Here is a 20095-nt window from a genome sequence, read left to right on the forward strand (position 1 = left end):
TGAGAAACTTTTGTGGTGAGAACCCAAGGGTCGAGGAGGGGTGTTGATCACCGTGTAACTTCAGGCAAACCTCAAGTCTCTTTGTGTAGTGGTGACAAGGGCTTAGCCATGCCATATGTATAAGAGTAAACCATACCCACTGGGTTGCCAGGGTCCTGTCTTTTTCCCTCCCTCCCCTTCTCTCCCCCTTCCTTTTGACAAGGCCTCAGGTATTCAGGCTGGCCTTGAACTTGCTATATGGCAGAGGATGACCTTGAACTTCTAGGTTTCTGCCTTCTGCTGGGATCACAGGTGTGCACCCCCACACCATTTTTGTGGCACTGCGGTCAAACCTGGTGCTTCATTCATTGTGTATCAGGCAAGTGCTCTATCCACTGAGCGACGTCCCCAGCCACACACTCACGCCCCCTGGCCTGTCTCAGTGGCCCGTGTGCTCACTCTGGAGCAGGAGCTTGGGCTGGGAGATTGGAAGACTTGTTGGGTGCCTTCCAGGAGCTCCTGTGAGGAAAGAAAAAGACATGGGTCTTGAAACGCTAAGGGAACACTGGCTTAGATCTCTGGTCTGGCTACCCTGGTCACTGTTCTCTTGGCCAGCTGGCAGCTTTTGATATTAGATGGCGTCTTAGTCAGGGTTAGTATTGCTGTGCTGAAACACCATGACCAGAGCAACCTGGGAAGGGAAGGGTTTGTTTGGCTTATGCTTCCACATCATAGTTCATCATCAAAGGAAGTCAGGACGGGAATCAACACAGCAGGAACCTGGAGGCAGGAGCTGAAGCAAAGGCCACGAAGAGGGCTGCTTCCTGGTTGGCTAGTCATCATATCTCCACCTCCCCCCTGCACATTCCCCCACTCTCTACCCTCCACTGCGTGGCTTGCTCAGTCTGTTTTCTTACAGAACTGGAGGGGGGAGGAATGACTCCACCCACAATGGGCTGGGCCTTCCCACATCAATCACTAGTAAAGAAAATGCCCTACTATGGAGACATTTTCTCAACTGAGGCTCCGTCCTCTCTGATGACTCTAGCTTGTGTCAAGTTGACAACACAGATGGCTAAACGTTTTGTTTCACTATCAATCTGGGTATGTGTTGTCCCCAAAGGAAGCACTCTGCATCCTGGTCCCTCCTGGAGGTACACAGCATTGTAGTCCAAGGCCAACCACCTGCTGAAGCCTGCCCCCCCCCCCCCCTTCACTCAATACACATTTACCATTAGGGAACTTAGTAGTTCCTTAACCACAAGCTGGGGTCAGCCAGGAAGGATTAGGTGTGGCAGAACCAAGGGCCAGCGAGGTGGTTTTATCTTTAGTGCTTTGGCCAATCTGTTATGGCACCCTGGCCTCCACAGAGAGGCCCTGGTATGTGGCTACCAGGGAGTCCTTGAAATAGAAGAACCAGGGTCTGGTGAAGCGAGTTGCCCTGGCCCTGAGCAGGTGCTCACAGCTTCAGGGACATGGTGGTGGCAGTAACTCTCTGATGCTGGATCTCATACTTGGTCTGGTGCCTGGAACCTTGAGCTTAGAGACTAAGCCTTACTCCTTGATGTGTCTTCATGTGTTGGCTTAGGAGCCCTTTCCTGGTCCTCTCTGTGACTTAACAAGATAGGACACTGGATGGTTTCAATGACAATAGGGAAGCTGATGGTTCACAAACTGTACCCAGCCACACCTCATTTCTGTGAGGGGAGCATTTGAAAGGGCCAAAGGGGTCTAATTCCTAAGGACCAGTGGCCTGTGCCTTCTGCAACTTCCTGGTGGGTGGGTTTCACTCTGATCAGGAGTGTGACCTGCGAGTCTCCCATATGCCCCTCAGAATGCATCCTGTGTTCTGGCCCCAGTCCAGCCTACTCCAGCCATACTTCCTGGGCTGTTTAAGCATGCTATGCCACACACATGCTATGCCCCACACATGCTATGCCCATGGCTGGGAAGGCTGCTCCACCAAATAGCCTTACCCCAGCACCTTGCTTCACCCTTGGCTCAAAAGTCACCTCAATCCTTCCCGGCATTTTCTCCTTAGTGCTTGAGTTTGACTAAGACATCAGAATATAAACCCCACGAAGGAAGGCATTTGGCCGCTCTGGTTCACTACTCTTGTTTTCCAGCACACGGTGCCTGGCACATAGCAGGTGATTAATATTCATTAAATAAATGAAAAATATATTCAGGACACAAAGGAACAAGACTCTAATCATCAAACTAGGAATGAAGGGACTTGGATTCAACCTCTGTGTGGCTGTGTGCTCTGGCGGCCCAAGATTCCCAGTGGCTCTGCACTAAGAGCAGGACCCTGTCCTCTCATGATTCCTCATGTACCCCCTCAAAATGATGTGGGGGTACGGCAATAGAGCACTTGCCTAGCATGAGAGAGGCCCTGGATTTGATCCCCAGTAACACGCTCTCTCTCTCACACACACACACACACACACACACGACATTTAACAGAAATGACACTACAGCTAGCTGGTTCGGCTGTCCCCAGAGATTGCGCATGATTCCTCCAGGTCATACCTTGCAGCGCTTCCCCAACTACCACTCCACGGGACACCAAGATTACCTGCCACAGGGTGAGAAGATCCCACCACCTGTCGGCTTCTAATGGAAACCACGCCCTAAGCCTTCACATCCAAAGCTTCCTACCAAGTAAAAGTTTAAAGCCAGGTGTGATAGCTCATACCTTTAATCTCAGCACTCAATGGGCAGAGGGGGGCAGAGCTCTGTGAGTTCAAGGCCAGCCTGGTAGTCTACAGAGTGAGTTCTGGGACAGCTAGAGAAACCCTGTCTTGAAAAGACAAAAACCAAAGAAAGTTTAAGTCCTCTCCTTCCCTCAGAGTACTGGGGTCAAACCCAGGATCTTGTGCATCCCAGGCGAGCACTCTGAGCCACATCCCCAGCTGCCAAAGTCCAACAAAATCCTCCCTGTTCATCTCCTAATCCCTCCAGCACTCACCCTTCCCACCTTCTGGCTTTCTGGTGTTGCTCATTATTTCTAGGCCTTTATACCTATAGTTCCCTTTTCATAAGATGCCTCCAGTACCCTGTAAAAGACCAATTATAGTTTTACCTACACACACTCACACACACACACATGCGCATGCTAAACTCTAACTTCTAAATTAGTCATAGTGAGAGATTAATAGTAACTAATAGAATAGTTATGACAATACATTTTATCTAAGGTCTGGACTGTGGCTCAATTGACAGAGTGCTTCGACTCTGGATTCAAACTCCAGCAACATGCAAACATGGTGGCACCCGTAATTCCAGCACTCAGGAGGTGGAAGTCAAGAAAGTCAAGGTCATCCTCAACTACACAGCAGGCTTGAGGTCTGCCTGGATATAGGAGACTGTATCTCAAGAAGTTTCTCTTTAACAACTTGACAAATGTTAGTATTTTTGTAATGGGCAGAAAGAAAAAGTACAGGAGAGAGGGGCTAAGGCATCTTGCTCACTGTTACCTAGACTTGAGGGTCAGAGGCGAGCTCTGCGGCCCAGACAAGGCCGTTGTCTGTTCACTGGTATAGGCAATGCTGGTTTCTTGGGCTTTAGAAGAAATGGATATTTCCTGATTGATCTGGATAAGAGAGAGGTCCAGAGGGTGGCCGGAGCAGTAAAAAGCAAGCCCAAGACAATCTGAGGTTGCAGTAATGAAGAAGAACTGGCGACGTGTGTGCTGGAAAGAACAGGAGGCGGCAATGAATGGCGCTGGTGTCACTCAGGCTCAGGGCTGTTCACGGGATCCATGGCAGCACCGTGCCTGTAGGCGACCAACACATCTGGGAAACGTGACGTACAAATCACAACACAAAACCCAACACCAGGACGTAAATCTGCATTGGCAATTTTTAATGTCTCACTTGTGCAGAACTGAAATGTGTATTTAAAGGCACGGGAGGAAGGAAAGGCAATTCTCTGAGCGTGAAGTCATAGGAAAGAATGCTGGAGAGAAACCTTGGGCCGCTCTGCTTAGCTGTAGGAATCAGACAATGCGGGGCTGAACTGGAGCTCAGAGGCCATGATGGTCCGTGTGAAGGCACCACTCACACGTCAGCAGGGCACAAGCCAGTCCTCGTGTGGTCATCCCGGCTGTGGAGAAATGCCCAGGTGTGCACCACGGTGAGCGGAGTGGCAGGGGCAGCATGGTTCACACTCAGGACACAGGCGTCTGAAGTGGTCAAGCACACACCTTTACCACTGGAGATCTTTCATGATGCTGTCTCTAAAAGGAAACATCTGCCTGCCTACCAAGAATTATAATTTAAAAAATGGAATCTGGTATAATTATAACTTGTGAATAAAAAAATACGAAGACGAAAGCAGACATCTGTCCTCGAAAAAGACAGGAAAGTTCTTTCCTGTAATAGAGAATCATGTCTAGTTCCCCCTTACGTCTTTTCAAATGTCATCTCCTCTTTTTCTCATCTCCTGCCACACTTAACACTGGGAAATGTGTACAGTACAGCGATGTCTGTTAGTGAAAGGGTGTGTGTACTATTATCTGCTGGGGAAAAACGAGAAAAAGCTAGTTTACCTCTAACAAGGCCAGGTGGGAGGAAAAGTTAAGAATTGAGACCAACCTTCTCTTCTCTTTCTCTCTCTTTCAGACAAGGTCTCACTACAGAGCCCTGACTGGCCTCTGCCTCAAGCGCTGGGATTAGAGGTAAGTGCTATCAAGCCTGGCTCAAAATTAAGACTTTCTTAAAAGTGAACCCAAACTCAATGATTTAAAAGATTTCTAATTTCAAGTACTATTAACGCCTAAGCTGGGTGTGGTGGCTCACACCGGCAACCCCAGCATTTGGAAGTCAGAGAAAGGAGGAAGAATAAGTCTGGGGTCAACAGGGGCTAGAGTGAGACCTTATCTCAAAAAGTTAAGGAAGAGAGGAAGGGAAGGAGAAAGGATGAAAGAGAAGGAGGAAGGAGGGAGAAGTGGGGAGGGAAGAGGAAGGAGGGGATTCTCGATTGGCATGTGGCCAGAAAGGACAGAAAGCCTGTACCTGCAGCACAGCACAGACTAACAGAACAGAAAGCCTGGGCCTGCAGCGGCACAGCACAGACTAACAGAACAGAAAGCCTGGGCCTGCAGCGGCACAGCACAGACTAACAGAACAGAAAGCCTGGGCCTGCAGCGGCACAGCAGAGACTAACAGAACAGAAAGCCTGGGCCTGCAGGGGCACAGCACAGACTAACAGAACAGAAAGCCTGGGCCTGCAGCGGCACAGCACAGACTAACAGAACAGAAAGTCTGTACCTGCAGCAGCACAGCACAGACTAACAGAACAGAAAGCCTGGGCCTGCAGCACAGCACAGACTAACAGAACAGAAAGTCTGGGCCTGCAGCACAGCACAGACTAACAGAACAGAAAGCCTGGGCCTGCAGCACAGCACAGACTAACAGAACAGAAAGCCTGGGCCTGCAGCGGCACAGCACAGACTAACAGAACAGAAAGCCTGGGCCTGCAGCGGCACAGCACAGACTAACAGAACAGAAAGCCTGGGCCTGCAGCGGCACAGCACAGACTAACAGAACAGAAAGCCTGGGCCTGCAGCGGCACAGCACAGACTAACAGAACAGAAAGCCTGGGCCTGCAGCGGCACAGCACAGACTAACAGAACAGAAAGCCTGGGCCTGCAGCGGCACAGCAGAGACTAACAGAACAGGAAGCCTGGGCCTGCAGCGGCACAGCACAGACTAACAGAACAGAAAGTCTGTGCCTGCAGCGGCACAGCACAGACTAACAGAACAGAAAGTCTGTACCTGCAGCGGCACAGCACAGACTAACAGAACAGAAAGCCTGGGCCTGCAGCGGCACAGCACAGACTAACAACATCCATTTCAGTAACATTAGCCTCACTAAGTTTTACTTTTTTTTCTTATTTAAAACACTGATTGGCCAGGTTAAATCAGAACAGCATGAAGGTAAACACAAATTGCATGTAGGTACAAGCACAATGATTTGGGACCACAATTTCTGTCTCGCAGAAAGTACCTGGAGGTAGCGTCCCCCTTTAAACACATAACCCGAAAACCCTCTATGCAGATTCACATAGTGAGGAAATAAACGAGTTGTGCACTGCCTTAAATAATTGTACAAATTGGTGCTACACCACATGTTAGATAAGACTATGCTTTAAAAATGTTAAACCTCAATTTATTATCCAGTGTTTTAAGAAATGGATTATTAAAATCATTTTTGAAATGAGATTGTAAATGTATTTAAATCTGGACTTTTATGTACTTAATCATTTTTCTTAAAAAATTAAAAACATCAAGAGCTGGAACATGCTGCCAAGACAGAAATAATTGGAAGTGTGTCCAGTCGCTGAGTGGCTCAGTCTTGTTTTTTGTCTTTCAAAGCCTGAAGCCTCTCTAGCAGTGGGGGGTGTGAGTAGTGCCACGTTGAAAACAGCCAGTCAGAAACGGGGAACCCCAGGTTATCTTTGTTCAGCTTGATCAAAGCAGAATATAAGTCTTTAGCCATCCCAAGTTTCTTGGCAAAAGCATCGGCCTGAAACTCAAATCTGCGGCTCAGGACTGTTAGGCAGAAAGACAGAACCTGCAGGAGAAAAGAAAAGGTTTAGCTGCCTGGCACCTTTATTGACAGGGAAGTCTTCATGAGCCAGGCTGTGGAGGAAGGCAAGCCAAACCTATGAGACTATGACTTAAGGATTTAAGGATGGGTGGGGTGGGGTTGTCAAACTGAGCTTCCCCCACCCCAAGCAAACAGACCAGAAATGTATACATCCTTATTACAATGGAGCTCTTGAGAATGTGCCCAGTGCCAGACTTCACCCTGGAAGAATGTCTCAACTTCTACTGTACAGGTCAGCAGGTGAAGCCCAGAGGGCCACAGGGCTGGGAGGTTAGTGCTTAACCAAAGCCAGCGCAGCCCGGTGTTCCCAGTCAGTTATGTGCTCACGTCCTGTCCCTAATATACCTGTTTCCTTGTTTCTCTGCGGCAGGGTTTTACATGACCCAGGCTGACCTCAAACTCCTCATCTTCTGCCCCCACATCCCAGTGCTAGGATTACAGGAATCCACTACTACACCCGGATGTTCTTTTTCAAATATTCATTTTGTGCTTGTGTTTTGCCTAGTGCCCAAAGAGGTCAGACGGGGGCTTCAAGATCCCTTTGAACTGGAGTTACGGATGGCTGAGTGAGTCATCACATGGGTGCTGGGAACTGAACCCAGGTCCTCTGCAAGGGTAGCAAGTGCTCTTAACCACTAAGCCAACTCTCTAGCCCCACAGAGGATCATAATATTCTTAATCATTTATCTATCTTTAATACGTCTTCACTGAGATTATTCTCAAACATGACAGAACCTCTGACAATAGTTTCAAATTTTGTTTTTTTTTTAAATTAATTAATTAATTAATTAATTTATTTATTTTTCCTGGTTTTTCGAGACAAGGTTTCTCTGTGGTTTTGGAGCCTGTCCTGGAACTAGCTCTTGTAGACCAGGCTGGTCTCGAACTCACAGAGATCCGCCTGTCTCTGCCTCCCAAGTGCTGGGATTAAAGGCGTGCGCCACCACCGCCCAGCGTCAAATTTTGTTTTGTTTTTTTTTAAAATATTTATTTATTATGTATACAATATTCTGTCTGTATGTCTGCAGGCCAGAAGAGGGCACCAGACCTCATTACAGATGGTTGTGAGCCACCATATGGTTGCTGGGAATTGAACTCAAGACCTTTGGAAGAGCAGTCAATGCTCTTAACCACTGAGCCATCTCTCCAGCCCCAAATTTTGTTTTGTTAACAAAATTTGGTCTATGTAGCTGGCCTCACACTCATGCTCCTCCCCCTTCGGCTTCCTAAGTCAAAACTGAATGTTATGGAAAATTATTAATATTATTTTAACTGTGTAAAGGCATTACATTGTTTCTGCTGCTTTTGTTAATGATGCAAAGATGCATCACATTTGTTTGATCAAATAAAATTAACCTGGGGATCAGGAAGTGGTAGTGGGAACCATGTGTAGCTGAGGTTCTTAACTGGGGGCTGAGCAGAAGGTCACCCTGTTTTTCAGGAGACTTGAGTGAGAAGAGGTTAGCTACTTGCTATTCATCCTCTCTGAGCTAGCAAGATTTTACCTCAAAAAAAAAAAAGTGGCTATGACAATATCTCCAGAGTAAGTTTAAGTTCACAGTTATTTTTTTAAAGATTTATTTATTTATTTATTTATTTATTTATTTATTTATTTATTTATTTATTTATTTATTTATTTATTATGTATACAACATTCCTTCCATGTATGCTTGCATGCCAGAAGAGGGCACCAGATCTCATTATAGATGGCTGTGAACCACCATGTGGTTGCTGGGAATTGAACTCAGGACCTCTGGAAGAGCAGTCAGTGCTCTTAACCTCTGAGCCATCTCTCCAAGTTCACAGTTTTTAAAGACCATTAAGAAAGGGAAATTTTTTATGGAAAAATATAAAATCTGAGGGATTAAAAAGTCTTTGCAATTGCACTTGGGAAACAGAGGCAGGTAGATCTCTGAGTTGGAGGCCAGGCTGGTCTACAGAGTGAGCTCTAGGACAGCCAGGGCTACACAGAGAAATTTAATGCCTAGGGCTAGAGAGATGGCCCAGCATTTAACAGATGTACTGATCTTCCGGGGGACCCAGGCTGGATTCCCAGCAACAATGTCAGACAGCTCACAGCTCCAGGAGCATCCACCAACTCTGGCCTCTGCCAGCACCTGCATTCACACGCCCGTGCCACAAACATCACACACATAGTTAAAAATAATAAAAGTAAATCTTAGAAACAAAAACAACAGTTTAATGTCTATAATTTGGAATAAATACATGTTCTCTCAAAATTTATATAGCTTGTGTGGACACTTTACAGCTATTTCTCTCCATTTTTCTTTCATGGCACGCCCCACCCCTACCCTGAATGCTTTCCTAAGTGGAGAACTAGAATTCACCTAGTTGGTTTGATAACCTCTACCCTAGGACCCATCTCAAGGATACATGGAGGTTCCTCAAGATCACTGATATTTCCTGGCTTCATCTGGAAGCCTTACCAAAGGCCATGAGATTCTGCTCTGAAGTGCAGAATCTGCTGGTGATGGCTTTCTAACCTCACTTGTGATTTCGTGGGCCCTGGAGGGGACCCTAAAGTTCCTGTGAACAATCAAAGGAACACTTTCACATAGCTCCTTCCAGTCTAGCTGCCTCCTTCTCAGTTCCCATCCGTTTTGTCCTCTCACACAGGTGTTCACCCATGCTGTGAACACACGGCCTAGGACACGGCATAGCAGGTGACCTCCAGTTACTGGAGCTCGGAGGGATACATATCAAGGCTTCCACTGCTAAGCTCCAATTCTCTACTTCACTATTTAGACTTGGACTTCTCTGCTGCTTTTATACTGTCCGGTATACTTTATAATATACAGTGAGGAACTAGAAGCTTCTATGGCTTTGTTGATATATTTTCACACTACCCTAAAGAATTCGGATTTGAAACAGGCAAAAACACATATGTAGTAATTTTAAAAAGCATACATTACCTCATTGTAGGGCGAGAAAATAAACTGAAAGATGATCAAGAGTCCAATCAGAGTAGGTTGGCTGTCATAAAAACCAAAGGCAGCAAAAAGTATCTTTTGACCAATTAACACAGCAAACAAGAAGAAACACAGGAAAGAATTTATCTAGAAAAGAGGACATAATACTATTGGTTACTATGCCGCTAAGCAGGCTGTGTGCATTGTCTTAATCAATGATTGATGGGAGAGGGCTTATCTCACTGTGGGTGGTGCCACTCTTGGGCAGGTGTTCCTGGGTTGTAGGCTGAGTAAGCCATGAAGAGCAAGCAACCCCCCTATGGTAGTGGTTCTCAACCTTCCTAATGCTGTGTAGCCCTGGCTACAGGAACTTGCTTTGTAGACCAGGCTGGCTTTGAACTCAGAGATCCGCCTGCCTCTGCCTCCTGAGTGCTAGGATTAAAGGTGTGCATCGCCACAATGAAGAGAACTTTAAATAGTACCTCTAACTGGCTATGGAGGAGACGGAGATGAAAATACACACTAATTTGCTGACAGTGGGCAGATGATAGTTTGGTTGGATGACCAGGGGCCTCAGAACATACTAGAGTGAGGCTAGCCTGCTTCCACAGTTACTCTAGGACTTCCCAATGTGTCCTCAGGGACCAGCCCACTGCCTTGCAGGTAGGGTTGATCCCACCACACCCATCTCTTTGCAGAGGGGCAGTGATTTTCCTTACAGATCAAGCACTGAGTTAGAATTAGAATCTGGCTTTATTTAAGCCCTATGTGCTGTGTTTGTACAGCACAGCTTCAAGCTAAGGAATTAAGTTTCTACTACCGACTTGTGGCAGCAGGAAAACCAGGCTCACCAGTCTTCCCATGGACGTCTGCACAGCCCAGAACCCACTGGTTCAGGAACAGAGACCCATCCAAGACTCAGTGAAGCATGGCATGATGGGAAAAGCCTGTAACTCTAATGCTTGGGAGGCAGGATGATTACAAGTTGAAATCTCATCCTACAGAATGAGATTTTTATCTTAAAACACACACACACACACACACACACACACACACACACACACACGCACACACACACACACACGATCGGTTAAGGCTGTATGTACTCAGAACCAGCCAACACAGACAGCTAACTGCTATTTCAGCCAGAGCTTGAGAACATCTTTACTTCATTTGGAACAATGGTTTTCAACCTTCCTAATGTTGTGACCCTTTCCTACAGCTCGTGCTGTGGTGACCCCCAATCATAAAATTATTTTCATTGCTATTTCATAATTTTGTTACCAATATGAATTGTTATGTAAATGTCTGTATTTTCTGATAGTCTTAGGTGACCCCTGTGAGAGGGTCGCTCAACCCCAGAGCGGTTGTGATCCACAAGTTGAGAACCACTAGTTTAGAGGAACTAGCAACACCCTGAGGAGGAGTGGTTACTGGAATTGCTTTCTGCAATTTTTGGTGAATATATAATTACTCTGAAATGAGGAAAGGCTTGAGTTGACTTTGGTTTGGTGCTGTTTCCTGGGAGACAGGATGTGCCAGTTGATCTTCATCAACCTGACACAAACCCGGCATATCTGGGAAGAGGAACCTCCCGTGAGAAAGTGACCCCACCAGATGGCCTGGAGGTAAACCTGTAGGGCATTTTCTTTTATATATATATATATATATTTTTTTTTTTTTGTTTTTCGAGACAGGGTTTCTCTGTGGTTTTTAAAGATTTATTTATTATGTATACAACATTCTTCCTCAATGTATGCCCGCACGCCAGAGAAGGGCACCAGATCTCAGAACAGATGGTTGTGAGCCACCATGTGGTTGCTGGGAATTGAACTCAGGACCTCTGGAAGAGCAGCCAGTGCTCTTAACCTCTGAGCCATCTCTCCAGCCCAGGGCATTTTCTTGATTGATGACTGATATGGGAGGCTGGGGGCATCTGCACTCAAGTACACATACTCACTGCAGACACACATCCCTATGCATGATCACCATGAAAATAAATCTTTTTAAAAAATAGATTCTTCTAAAATACCTTTTAAAAGTAGAAATACAGTATCTGTATTTTACATGTATGATTTATTTATTTTTGTATAGTGTGTATGAGGTCTTGTGGCAGCATGCAGACAAGCATGTGGGGGTCAGGACAACCTGCAGGAGTCAGTTCTCTCCCGCCACTGGGTGGGTCCAGGATTCAATCTAGCACTGTTCCTTGAGGGCATGTACCTTTACATACTGAACATCTCATCCACCTTAGGAAAGCATTTTAATGAACACCCTCACTGCTCATGTATCTGAGCAACTCTGGAAGTGACAGCAATGATGAACACTAGTATGTATTTAACATGCTCCCACCATGCTCAGTACACTTCCAAACTCTGCCAGTATATGGATACATTTAATTCCTAACCAGCCCTATGCTGTATTATTCAACGAAGAGATGGAGGCAGAGACAAATTAAGGAATTGCCTCAGGTCTCACATATAAACTTGGAATCATAATGAGAAGTCAGGCAGCTTGGCCTCAAAACTGAGATCCTCCTGCCTCAGCGGCCTCTTGAATGGTAGGATTACAAGTCTGTGCCATCACTCCTGGCTTGATAAATGCCTCGTCCCCATTACTATATAATGTCTCCGGTCTGTTATACTTTACTTACTTAGCTTTTCTTTTTAAGGTCAAGTCTCAATATGTAGCTCAATTGGGCCTGGAAGCTGCTACATAGCTCAGGGCAGCATTTGGCTTCTAAAAAGTTTAATTTATTTGTTTTGTTTATCAGACGTGTGTGTACAAGAAAGAGCACATGCCACATTGCAAGTGTGGAGGTCAGAGGACAACTTGAGGAAGCTGGTTCTCTCTTCCACCGTGTGAGTCTTGGGGTTGAACTTAGGCTTGGCGGCAAGCACCTTTAACTGCAAAGCCATTTCACCAGCCCCTTGAGCATCGATCTTTCCAACTAGGAGTCCTGAGTGCCTTAGATTACAGGTGGGCACCACCACACTCACTTCTGCCATTCTAACTCTGCCTTTATAACAAGGCACCTGTGAGCCAGAGTGCAGGTGCACAGCTGGAATCCCAGAGCGTGGGAGTGAAGGCAGGTAGAGTTCAGTTCAAGGTCATCTCTGGCTATGTGAAACCCTGACTCAAAGAAAACAAAACAAAATACAACCATCACTCCAAACTTACCTGACTAATGATGATATTTTTTATTGTGTGTCCCAACTTCCAGTGTCCCAGTTCATGGCCAAGTACAGCCAACACCTCCTCATTTTTACATCCTTGTTTCTTATTCTGAATCAAAAAGAGAGAAAATAAACTATTAATAACCTTTAATTCGTTTCTATCTTTAGCTTTGATCCAGTAATGTCCCTTCATTAATTGTAACGTAAATAACAGATTTCAATATAGAACTTTGCTTAACACGACATTTCACTACATGCACCCCAAAGACAGAACTATAAACAAAACAGCATCCAACTTCACTAAGGGAGAACAAAAAAATTGGAAAAGTATAAATCTTTATCAGTAAGTAAAGAGTTAATAAGTCATAATGAAACCATTTGATAGCCACATCCTAAACCCATTAGACACTTCATCCTCAAGTTTGCTCTGAAGTGGAAACTCCTTATGATGAGCAAGTAACTGCCATGCACACAGTCACCAGGAATGCTGAGGGGAAGCGCGGTGTCAGGAGCAGTCAACTGCATATGACAGACTGCAGTAACCAGACTGCTTGACATCCTTCCTATTCTCCAAATGTCTACAAATATGCACATCTCAGTTTTGACTTAAAAATATACCAGTAACAGCTGTTTAAGAATAGATCCTCAGGGCTAGGTGATACAAAGCCTGTTGCCTAATACGCACAAGGCCCTGGTTCTAATCCCCAGCACTACGAAAAATCAGCAAAGTAAAAACTGATTTAGGTTATAAGATAATGCAAGGAACACAGGAGAAACAGGAAGGGTGAAACCAGGAATGTGGGGGCAGGAAAGTGGAGCGGCAAATAGCAGCACATTAAGCAGACAAAGCTGAGTCCCAAGGCAGCAGTGGAACGTACAGAGAGGGATCTGACTATACTGGTGAGCTTTCAAAGGACATGGAGAACAACACCAAGAACCCCTGGAGCTGGAGAGAAAGAGGAAGTAGGCTAGAATAAGACCCAAGAGACCAGAGAAATGGCTCAGTAGGCAAAGGTGCTTATGCCAACAAACATAAAATTACGAAAAGTTGGCTCAACATATAAAGGTGCCCGCTACCAAGGCTGATGGCCTGAGCCTGGTCCTTAGGACTCGTATGGTAGGAGAGGATCGAATCCTGAAAGTGGTTCCTTGACCGCCACATGTATGCCCAGGCACATGGACACCCCACCCCTACATGTCACACATACAACAATAACTGAACTCAGTTAAAAAAAACAAAACAAAACAGAAATCTAACATTCAAGTAACATGATCTCTGAAAAGAAAACAGAAACAAAAAAGAGCAGGTGGTGTGTGCGTGTGTACGCATAAGTGTGTGTGTGTGTGTGAGTGTACTAGGACAGACAAATGCAAATCTTCACCAGGCCCGTGCTCCATAAAAACCTCAGGGTCCTTCAAGATTAAGTTTAATGCAATAGGCTGGAGAGTTGGCTGCTCTTCCCAAGGACTGGGGTTCCATGTCTGGCACCCCCATGGTAGCTCACAACTGTCTGTAATTCCAGTTCCAGAGGAACTGATGCCATCTTCTGGCATCCTCAGGCACCTGGCATGCATGTGGTACACATAAAGACATGCAGGTCAAACACACACACCTATATAGTTTTAAAAAAGTGATAAATTATAGTGAAAATCACCAAATACTTCAGAAAACAAGTCACAGTTATGGGACATAATAAAGAGCAGCATTAGAGCCATAAGAATTGGTACAATGGGATTATCAGATTCAGAATACAAATAAGCACGTGCTGTACAAATAGGGAAACAGTGGGGGCAGTGGTGGTGCAGCCTTTAATCCCAGCACTTGGGTAGCAGAGGCAGGCGGGTCTCTTGAGTTTGAGGCCAGCCTGGTCTACAAAGTGAGTTGCACGACAGCTAGGACTGTTACACAGAGAAACCCTGTCTTGATAAACAAAAGGACAGTAGAGGCTTGGAATAGTGGTGCATGCCTTTAATCATAACACTTGGTAGACAGAGGCAGAAAAGCAGATGGATCAATGTGAGTTTGAGGCCAGCCCAGTCTACATAGGGAGTTTCAGGACAGCCAGGGCTACGTAGAGACCCCATCTCAAAAAAAAAAACAAAAACAAAAGACATGATAGTGTAATAAGGAACACAGCTGGGCTGAGAATATATGCCTTGCACGTGTTGTTCACCTTGGTTCACTTCCCAGCATGGGATGGGGTCAGGATGACACACAGCATGGGCGGGGGTCACACTCAAAGCCTTATCAACGTGAAATGCAAATAGAAGGGTAACTTGCCACCAAAAGGAGGTTCAATGATTCGCAGCGAAATGTTAGAAAGAACTGCATTTTCTTTCCTTCCACATTAATGTCACATGAAAGAATATAGACAAATACCACACCATGTATATAGCACACTCCTTCCCATAAAACTCGGACCTTATCTAATCTACATGGGAGTAGAAAAAGACAAGATCTCCTGAGTACATTGGGAGCATGGAGATCATGGGAGAGGGCAGAAGGGGAGGGCTGTAGGGTTAAGCCCAGCCTTAGGGGGCATTAAATGTGAGTGTTCCTACCTCTATTTTTGTATAAGAGTATGCTTATAACGTTGTCTATATTGTATTGATACATCTACCATATTACAATGTACATTTCTACCTCTGATACTATTTATATAATAACATTGTTTACATTTGATATGTAATGACATTGTTTACAGTTAAAGATCATTGTCTTCATATATTGCACAGTTGTTTATTCTTTTGGTCTTCAAGTTAGATAGGTATTGAGAATTATATGTTTGTCATATTTATTTTTAGGTTAATCAGGTCTTTTAGATACAGAGATTATATTTAGTATAGATAGTATAATCTTCAGCCTCTTCAAAGAGCTGTAGAAAATGGCCTTTAATCTAACCTAGAATTCTGTGCCAAGGAGACACAATTACTCCTGGCAACGCCACTCTACTCCCGAGAGAACGTTGAGCACCAAAGACACTCCACTGGGAGCTTGTCTTCCTGGCAGAACTGGCCTTGGGGTTAAGAGAAGCCCATACCTCAATTACTGACAAAGATATGAAACAGGATTGTCTTATCTTGCCAAGACAGGGTAGGATAATTCTAAAAAAGTTCCTTACATTTATTAATGGTATGTCAGTTATGTTAGGCCTTAGCCAAAGTTGGTTGACTCAACATTGCAAACGAGACTTTGGGTGATTGCCCAGGTAGTCAGTTGTCTCTGTCAATTGTTGCACATTTTGGATATCTCTCGTTTGTTAAGTAATATTTATTCCCTTCTCAGATCTTTGACGGAGTTGAAGATTATATAATTGTAGTTACTCTCTACATTATTTAGACTCCTTGAGTTAAAATGTCTAGCAAAACTTTTGTTCTCAATATTGTTTGTTATATTTATTATTTGTTATTATTGTATATATTTGTATTTGGTTTAGTTCTGTCTTATTTAGACAAAAGGGGGAGATGTAGGGTTAAGCCCAGCCTTAGGGGGGTGTGTCCGCCTCGGGCTAATGTTTACCTATAAATCTGCCAGGGCGTGTGTGCACCTGTTCTGTAAGTCTATTTCCCCATTAAAGCTGTATATATTTTTACAATCTGTCTGCATTCATTTACACCATTACAGAGGGCAGAGGAAGGAAGGGGAGCAGAGAAAAATATATAGCTCAATAAAAGTAAAAAAAAAGAAAAAATTAGATCAAGGCTCTTATATCTGTTTACACAACTACAAAAAGCCAGTTATCTGTGAAGTATGCATACATACATATGAATGTCAAATAAAAAGATACTTTAATTATTTGAAAAAATAAAACTCAGACTTTGCCTCATTTGATCTTTAACAACACTGCACTGACAACGAGAGGAACATCTTTACTTTAGAGATAAAGAAAAGGAAGCTGAGAAATCAAAATGTGTTGGAGTGGGAGGCATTCTAACCCCAGCACTTGAGAGCCCAGGAGGTCAAGATCCAGCCTAGGTTTCGTGAGATCCTGACTCAAAACAAAACAAAACAAAAAACCCTCTTCAATCTGATAAACCCATCTGCACCGTTCACATACCCTCTTTTCAGAAACCTGCCTGCCTATGAGAATCTGCAGTTATATCTCAATTTCAAGATGGGTACAGTTAGGGACACACCTCCCAGACTGGAGACCGAAGTCGAGGATCAAGAGTTGAGGCCAACTTGGGCTATATCAGATTCTACCTCAACAGAACAAAGAAAACCCCAAACCTCCAATTTTCAAAAGCCACTCTACTTCGGCTATTCAAGGGGTATCTCATACACCTCAGCATGTTCCAAACTACGGGCTCCTTGGCACGTCTACTTACAGGTTTGTCAGGGTGGAATGAGGTCTAAGTACCATGACAAATACTGTATATTTACGGTAGCTGATGAAATAAAAGCAGGTTCTTCAAGAAGCCAGCAGAGGGCAGCAAGCCCCTTCACCACACTTCAAGGGCGCTCAGCATTTGTTCTGACTTTGTACTGCTGAGGACTGAATGCAGGCCCATGGCATGATAGGCAGGTATTCTACCAACTGGGTTTGTAGCCAGATAAAAACTGTTTTCAAAGATACTAACGGCCTGCATTCTCCTTATATCGTCACAACTCCTGGATCACTCACTAGTGTGGAAATGACCGTCACATACCCTGCACTGGACACCCCTAAGCGGGCTCTCTGCTGAACCTGCAGGCCTCTCAGGTGAACTCTCACTGAGCTGCCCTTTCTCACCTTCAGTTCTCCTTCCTATGAAATGACCTTAAGCCCTGTCCCAGCTTTGACTCTATGGCAGTGGTTAAACCTAAGTGGGTAATTCCACCTAAAGGAATCATTAAAGGCCAACTGTGGTAGTTCATACCTATGTTCTCAACACTCAAGCCTGAAGCAGGAAGGTCCCAAATTTGACCCAACCTAACCTGAACATTTTAAGTTCCAGGCCAGTATGGACCACACACAGCAAGCCACGTCTTCTGGGTATGTGTGGGTGTGTGCATATGCATTTGGCGCAAGGCACCGGAATGCACAGGAATGCACCTTAGCCTTGAGACAGGGTCTCTCACTGAATTGGAAGTTCTGTTTTGGCTGCCAGTGAGCACTTCAGGTCTGCCTGTCTCTATACCTCCATGCGTAGCTGTTTATATGGGTGCCAGGAATTCGAATTCAGGTTCTCAAGGAAAAAAAAATGCTCTTACCCACTGGGATATCTTCCCAGCCGTACAAGATTCTGACTTAAAAAAAATAAAAAAAGGCTGGAGTGTTAGCGCAACAGTTAAAAACAAGAGCATCTGTTGCTCTTGCAGAAGGTTCAGGTTTGATTTCCAACCCCCACATGGTGTCTCAAAATCACCCATAACTCCAGTTCCAGGATATCTGTCTAATATCCTCTTCTGACCTCCACCAAGCATGTACGTGGTGCACATTCATCCACGCAGGCACATACATAAACACACACACACAAATGAATAAATCTGATAGAACACAGATAGTTTAGGAGTTAGGAGTGCTTTCTGCTCTTCCAGAGTATCTAGGTTTGGTTCCCAACACCCATGTGAGGTGGCTCAGGACTGCCTCTAACTCCAGCTCCAGATACACCACCCTTTCTGGCCTCCGCTGACACCTGCACGCACATGTACTTACCCACACACTCAGAGCCACAGAGACTGCCTGGTGCTTTTCCATCTCCTCTCATAGCTCTAGAAGGCTTTACTCCAACATTTCCCAGTCGTGAGAGATCCTGCACCATTCTGAATCCGCTCCACTCCCACCCAAGAATATCTAATAATATCTGGGAGCCATTTTGGTTGTAATAAGTGAGTGTGTCACTGGTCTCTAGTGCGGACAGGACATTGATGCTGCCAAACATCACAAGAGACTATTCAGTCCAGGAGTGCCAAGGTGGAGAAATCCTACCACCCTCTCCTCTGCCTCCAGGATTAGACATTTGGAAACCTTAACTTATTTGCTCAGTTATGCAGCTGGTAAGGGAATAGAGATCTAAAATCATCTCACAGGACACCAAACCAAGGGCACATGGCACTCACATATAAATACTGGAGACTGTTTCTGAAGATTACTATTTCTTGCTATCCCCCTCATCCATTTGTTTTTAGTACTTTAAATCTTCCTAGTCAGCATTAGCTGACCTCATCCAGCAATGCTTTTAGACTCTCAGAAGTTTTCTTGGGACTGGGTGCACGGCACATACTTTTTTTTTGGGGGGGGGGGATGTTTTAAGACTCCTTTTAATTCCAGTACTTGGGAGGTAGAGACAGGTGATCTCTGAGCCAACCTGGTCTACATAGTGAGTCCCAGGACACCAAGGGCTATGTACCTTGTCTCAAAAACAAACAAACAAACAAACAAACAACAAAACAGGAAAAGCTTTCTTGGACCAGTGAAATGGTAAAGGTGTTTGCCAGTAAGTCTGGAGACCCGAGTTTGATCCCTGGAACATGAGAAGGTGGGAGGAGAGAAGTGCTTCCACAAATTGCTCTCTGATCCCTAGACACGAGCCATGGCATGTACATATCACTCACACAACTGCGCACATACGCACAAAATAAAAAGGAAAAGAAATGCCTTCTCGTCTACTCTTCTGTATCTTGTATCTTCAGCTTCCCAGAACCAGAGCAAAGGATGTTTGTCTGACCACCCCCCTTACACTGTACATTTATAAAGATTAGACTTTAAAAACATTTTTTTTCCAATTTTGAGACAGTACCTTATATATATGCCAGGCTGACCTTGAACTTCTGACCCTCCTGTCTTTGCCTCCTGAGTACTGGTACTGTAGGTGTGAGCCATCGTATCTGGTTTACTTGGTGCTTTGCATTGAATTTAGGCTTTATGCGTGCAAGGCAAGTACTTTATCAACTGACCCACATCCCTAGCCCCTACTTTTTGTTGTTGTTGTTCTTCTTCTTCTTGTTTTTTGAAACAGCATTTCTTCACATAGTCAACCTCGGCTGTCCTGGAACTTTCTCTATAAACCAGGCTGACCTTTAACACCCATTGTACTGGGACTATAAGAGTGCAACACCACCACCCAGCTCTTTTGTCTACTTTTGACAGTTTTGTCACTCACTCTGTAGACCAGTCTAAGCTTCAAACCACTTGCCTCTGCCTCCTGGGTGCTGGGATTAAAGGCATTAACTATCAACCCAGACTACTTTTGTATTTAATGCCAAGCAAAGCAGTTCAGTACAGAGCACATATTTCATGAATAAATCTTAAAAAAAAAAACAAAAAAAAACTGATTCAATTATATAATGCACCCAAGGAACCCCAGTGACTAAATGACAGACTAGGTCAACTCTGTCCAATACAAAGTAAAGCCTAGTAACTGCTATGTCTCAATTACACCAAAAAGTAAATGTTCATCTTATTTTGCCTG

At 44.7% G+C, this 20095-nt stretch overlaps 1 protein-coding gene across 4 annotated transcripts in view; it reads right to left on the reverse strand.

Annotated features, from left to right (window-relative positions):
• Positions 1-3825: 3825 nt before the first annotated feature.
• Positions 3826-20095, reverse strand: part of Zmpste24 (zinc metallopeptidase STE24) — a 41615-nt gene continuing 25345 nt past the window's right edge. For 2 of the 4 annotated variants that reach the window (XM_075944760.1, XM_075944759.1), the window contains 3 exons: positions 12705-12809; positions 9528-9671; positions 3826-6558 (listed from right to left, as the gene is read on the reverse strand). In XM_075944760.1, the coding sequence (XP_075800875.1) occupies positions 6334-6558; positions 9528-9671; positions 12705-12809 (474 nt within the window). In that variant the 3' untranslated portion in view covers positions 3826-6333. The remainder of the gene's footprint in view (positions 6559-9527; positions 9672-12704; positions 12810-20095) is intronic. The other 2 variants (XR_012907397.1, XR_012907396.1) reach the window with 2 other exon arrangements.

The sequence above is a fragment of the Microtus pennsylvanicus genome, chromosome 13 (assembly GCF_037038515.1).
Source record: "Microtus pennsylvanicus isolate mMicPen1 chromosome 13, mMicPen1.hap1, whole genome shotgun sequence".
Taxonomy (NCBI): domain Eukaryota; kingdom Metazoa; phylum Chordata; class Mammalia; order Rodentia; family Cricetidae; genus Microtus; species Microtus pennsylvanicus.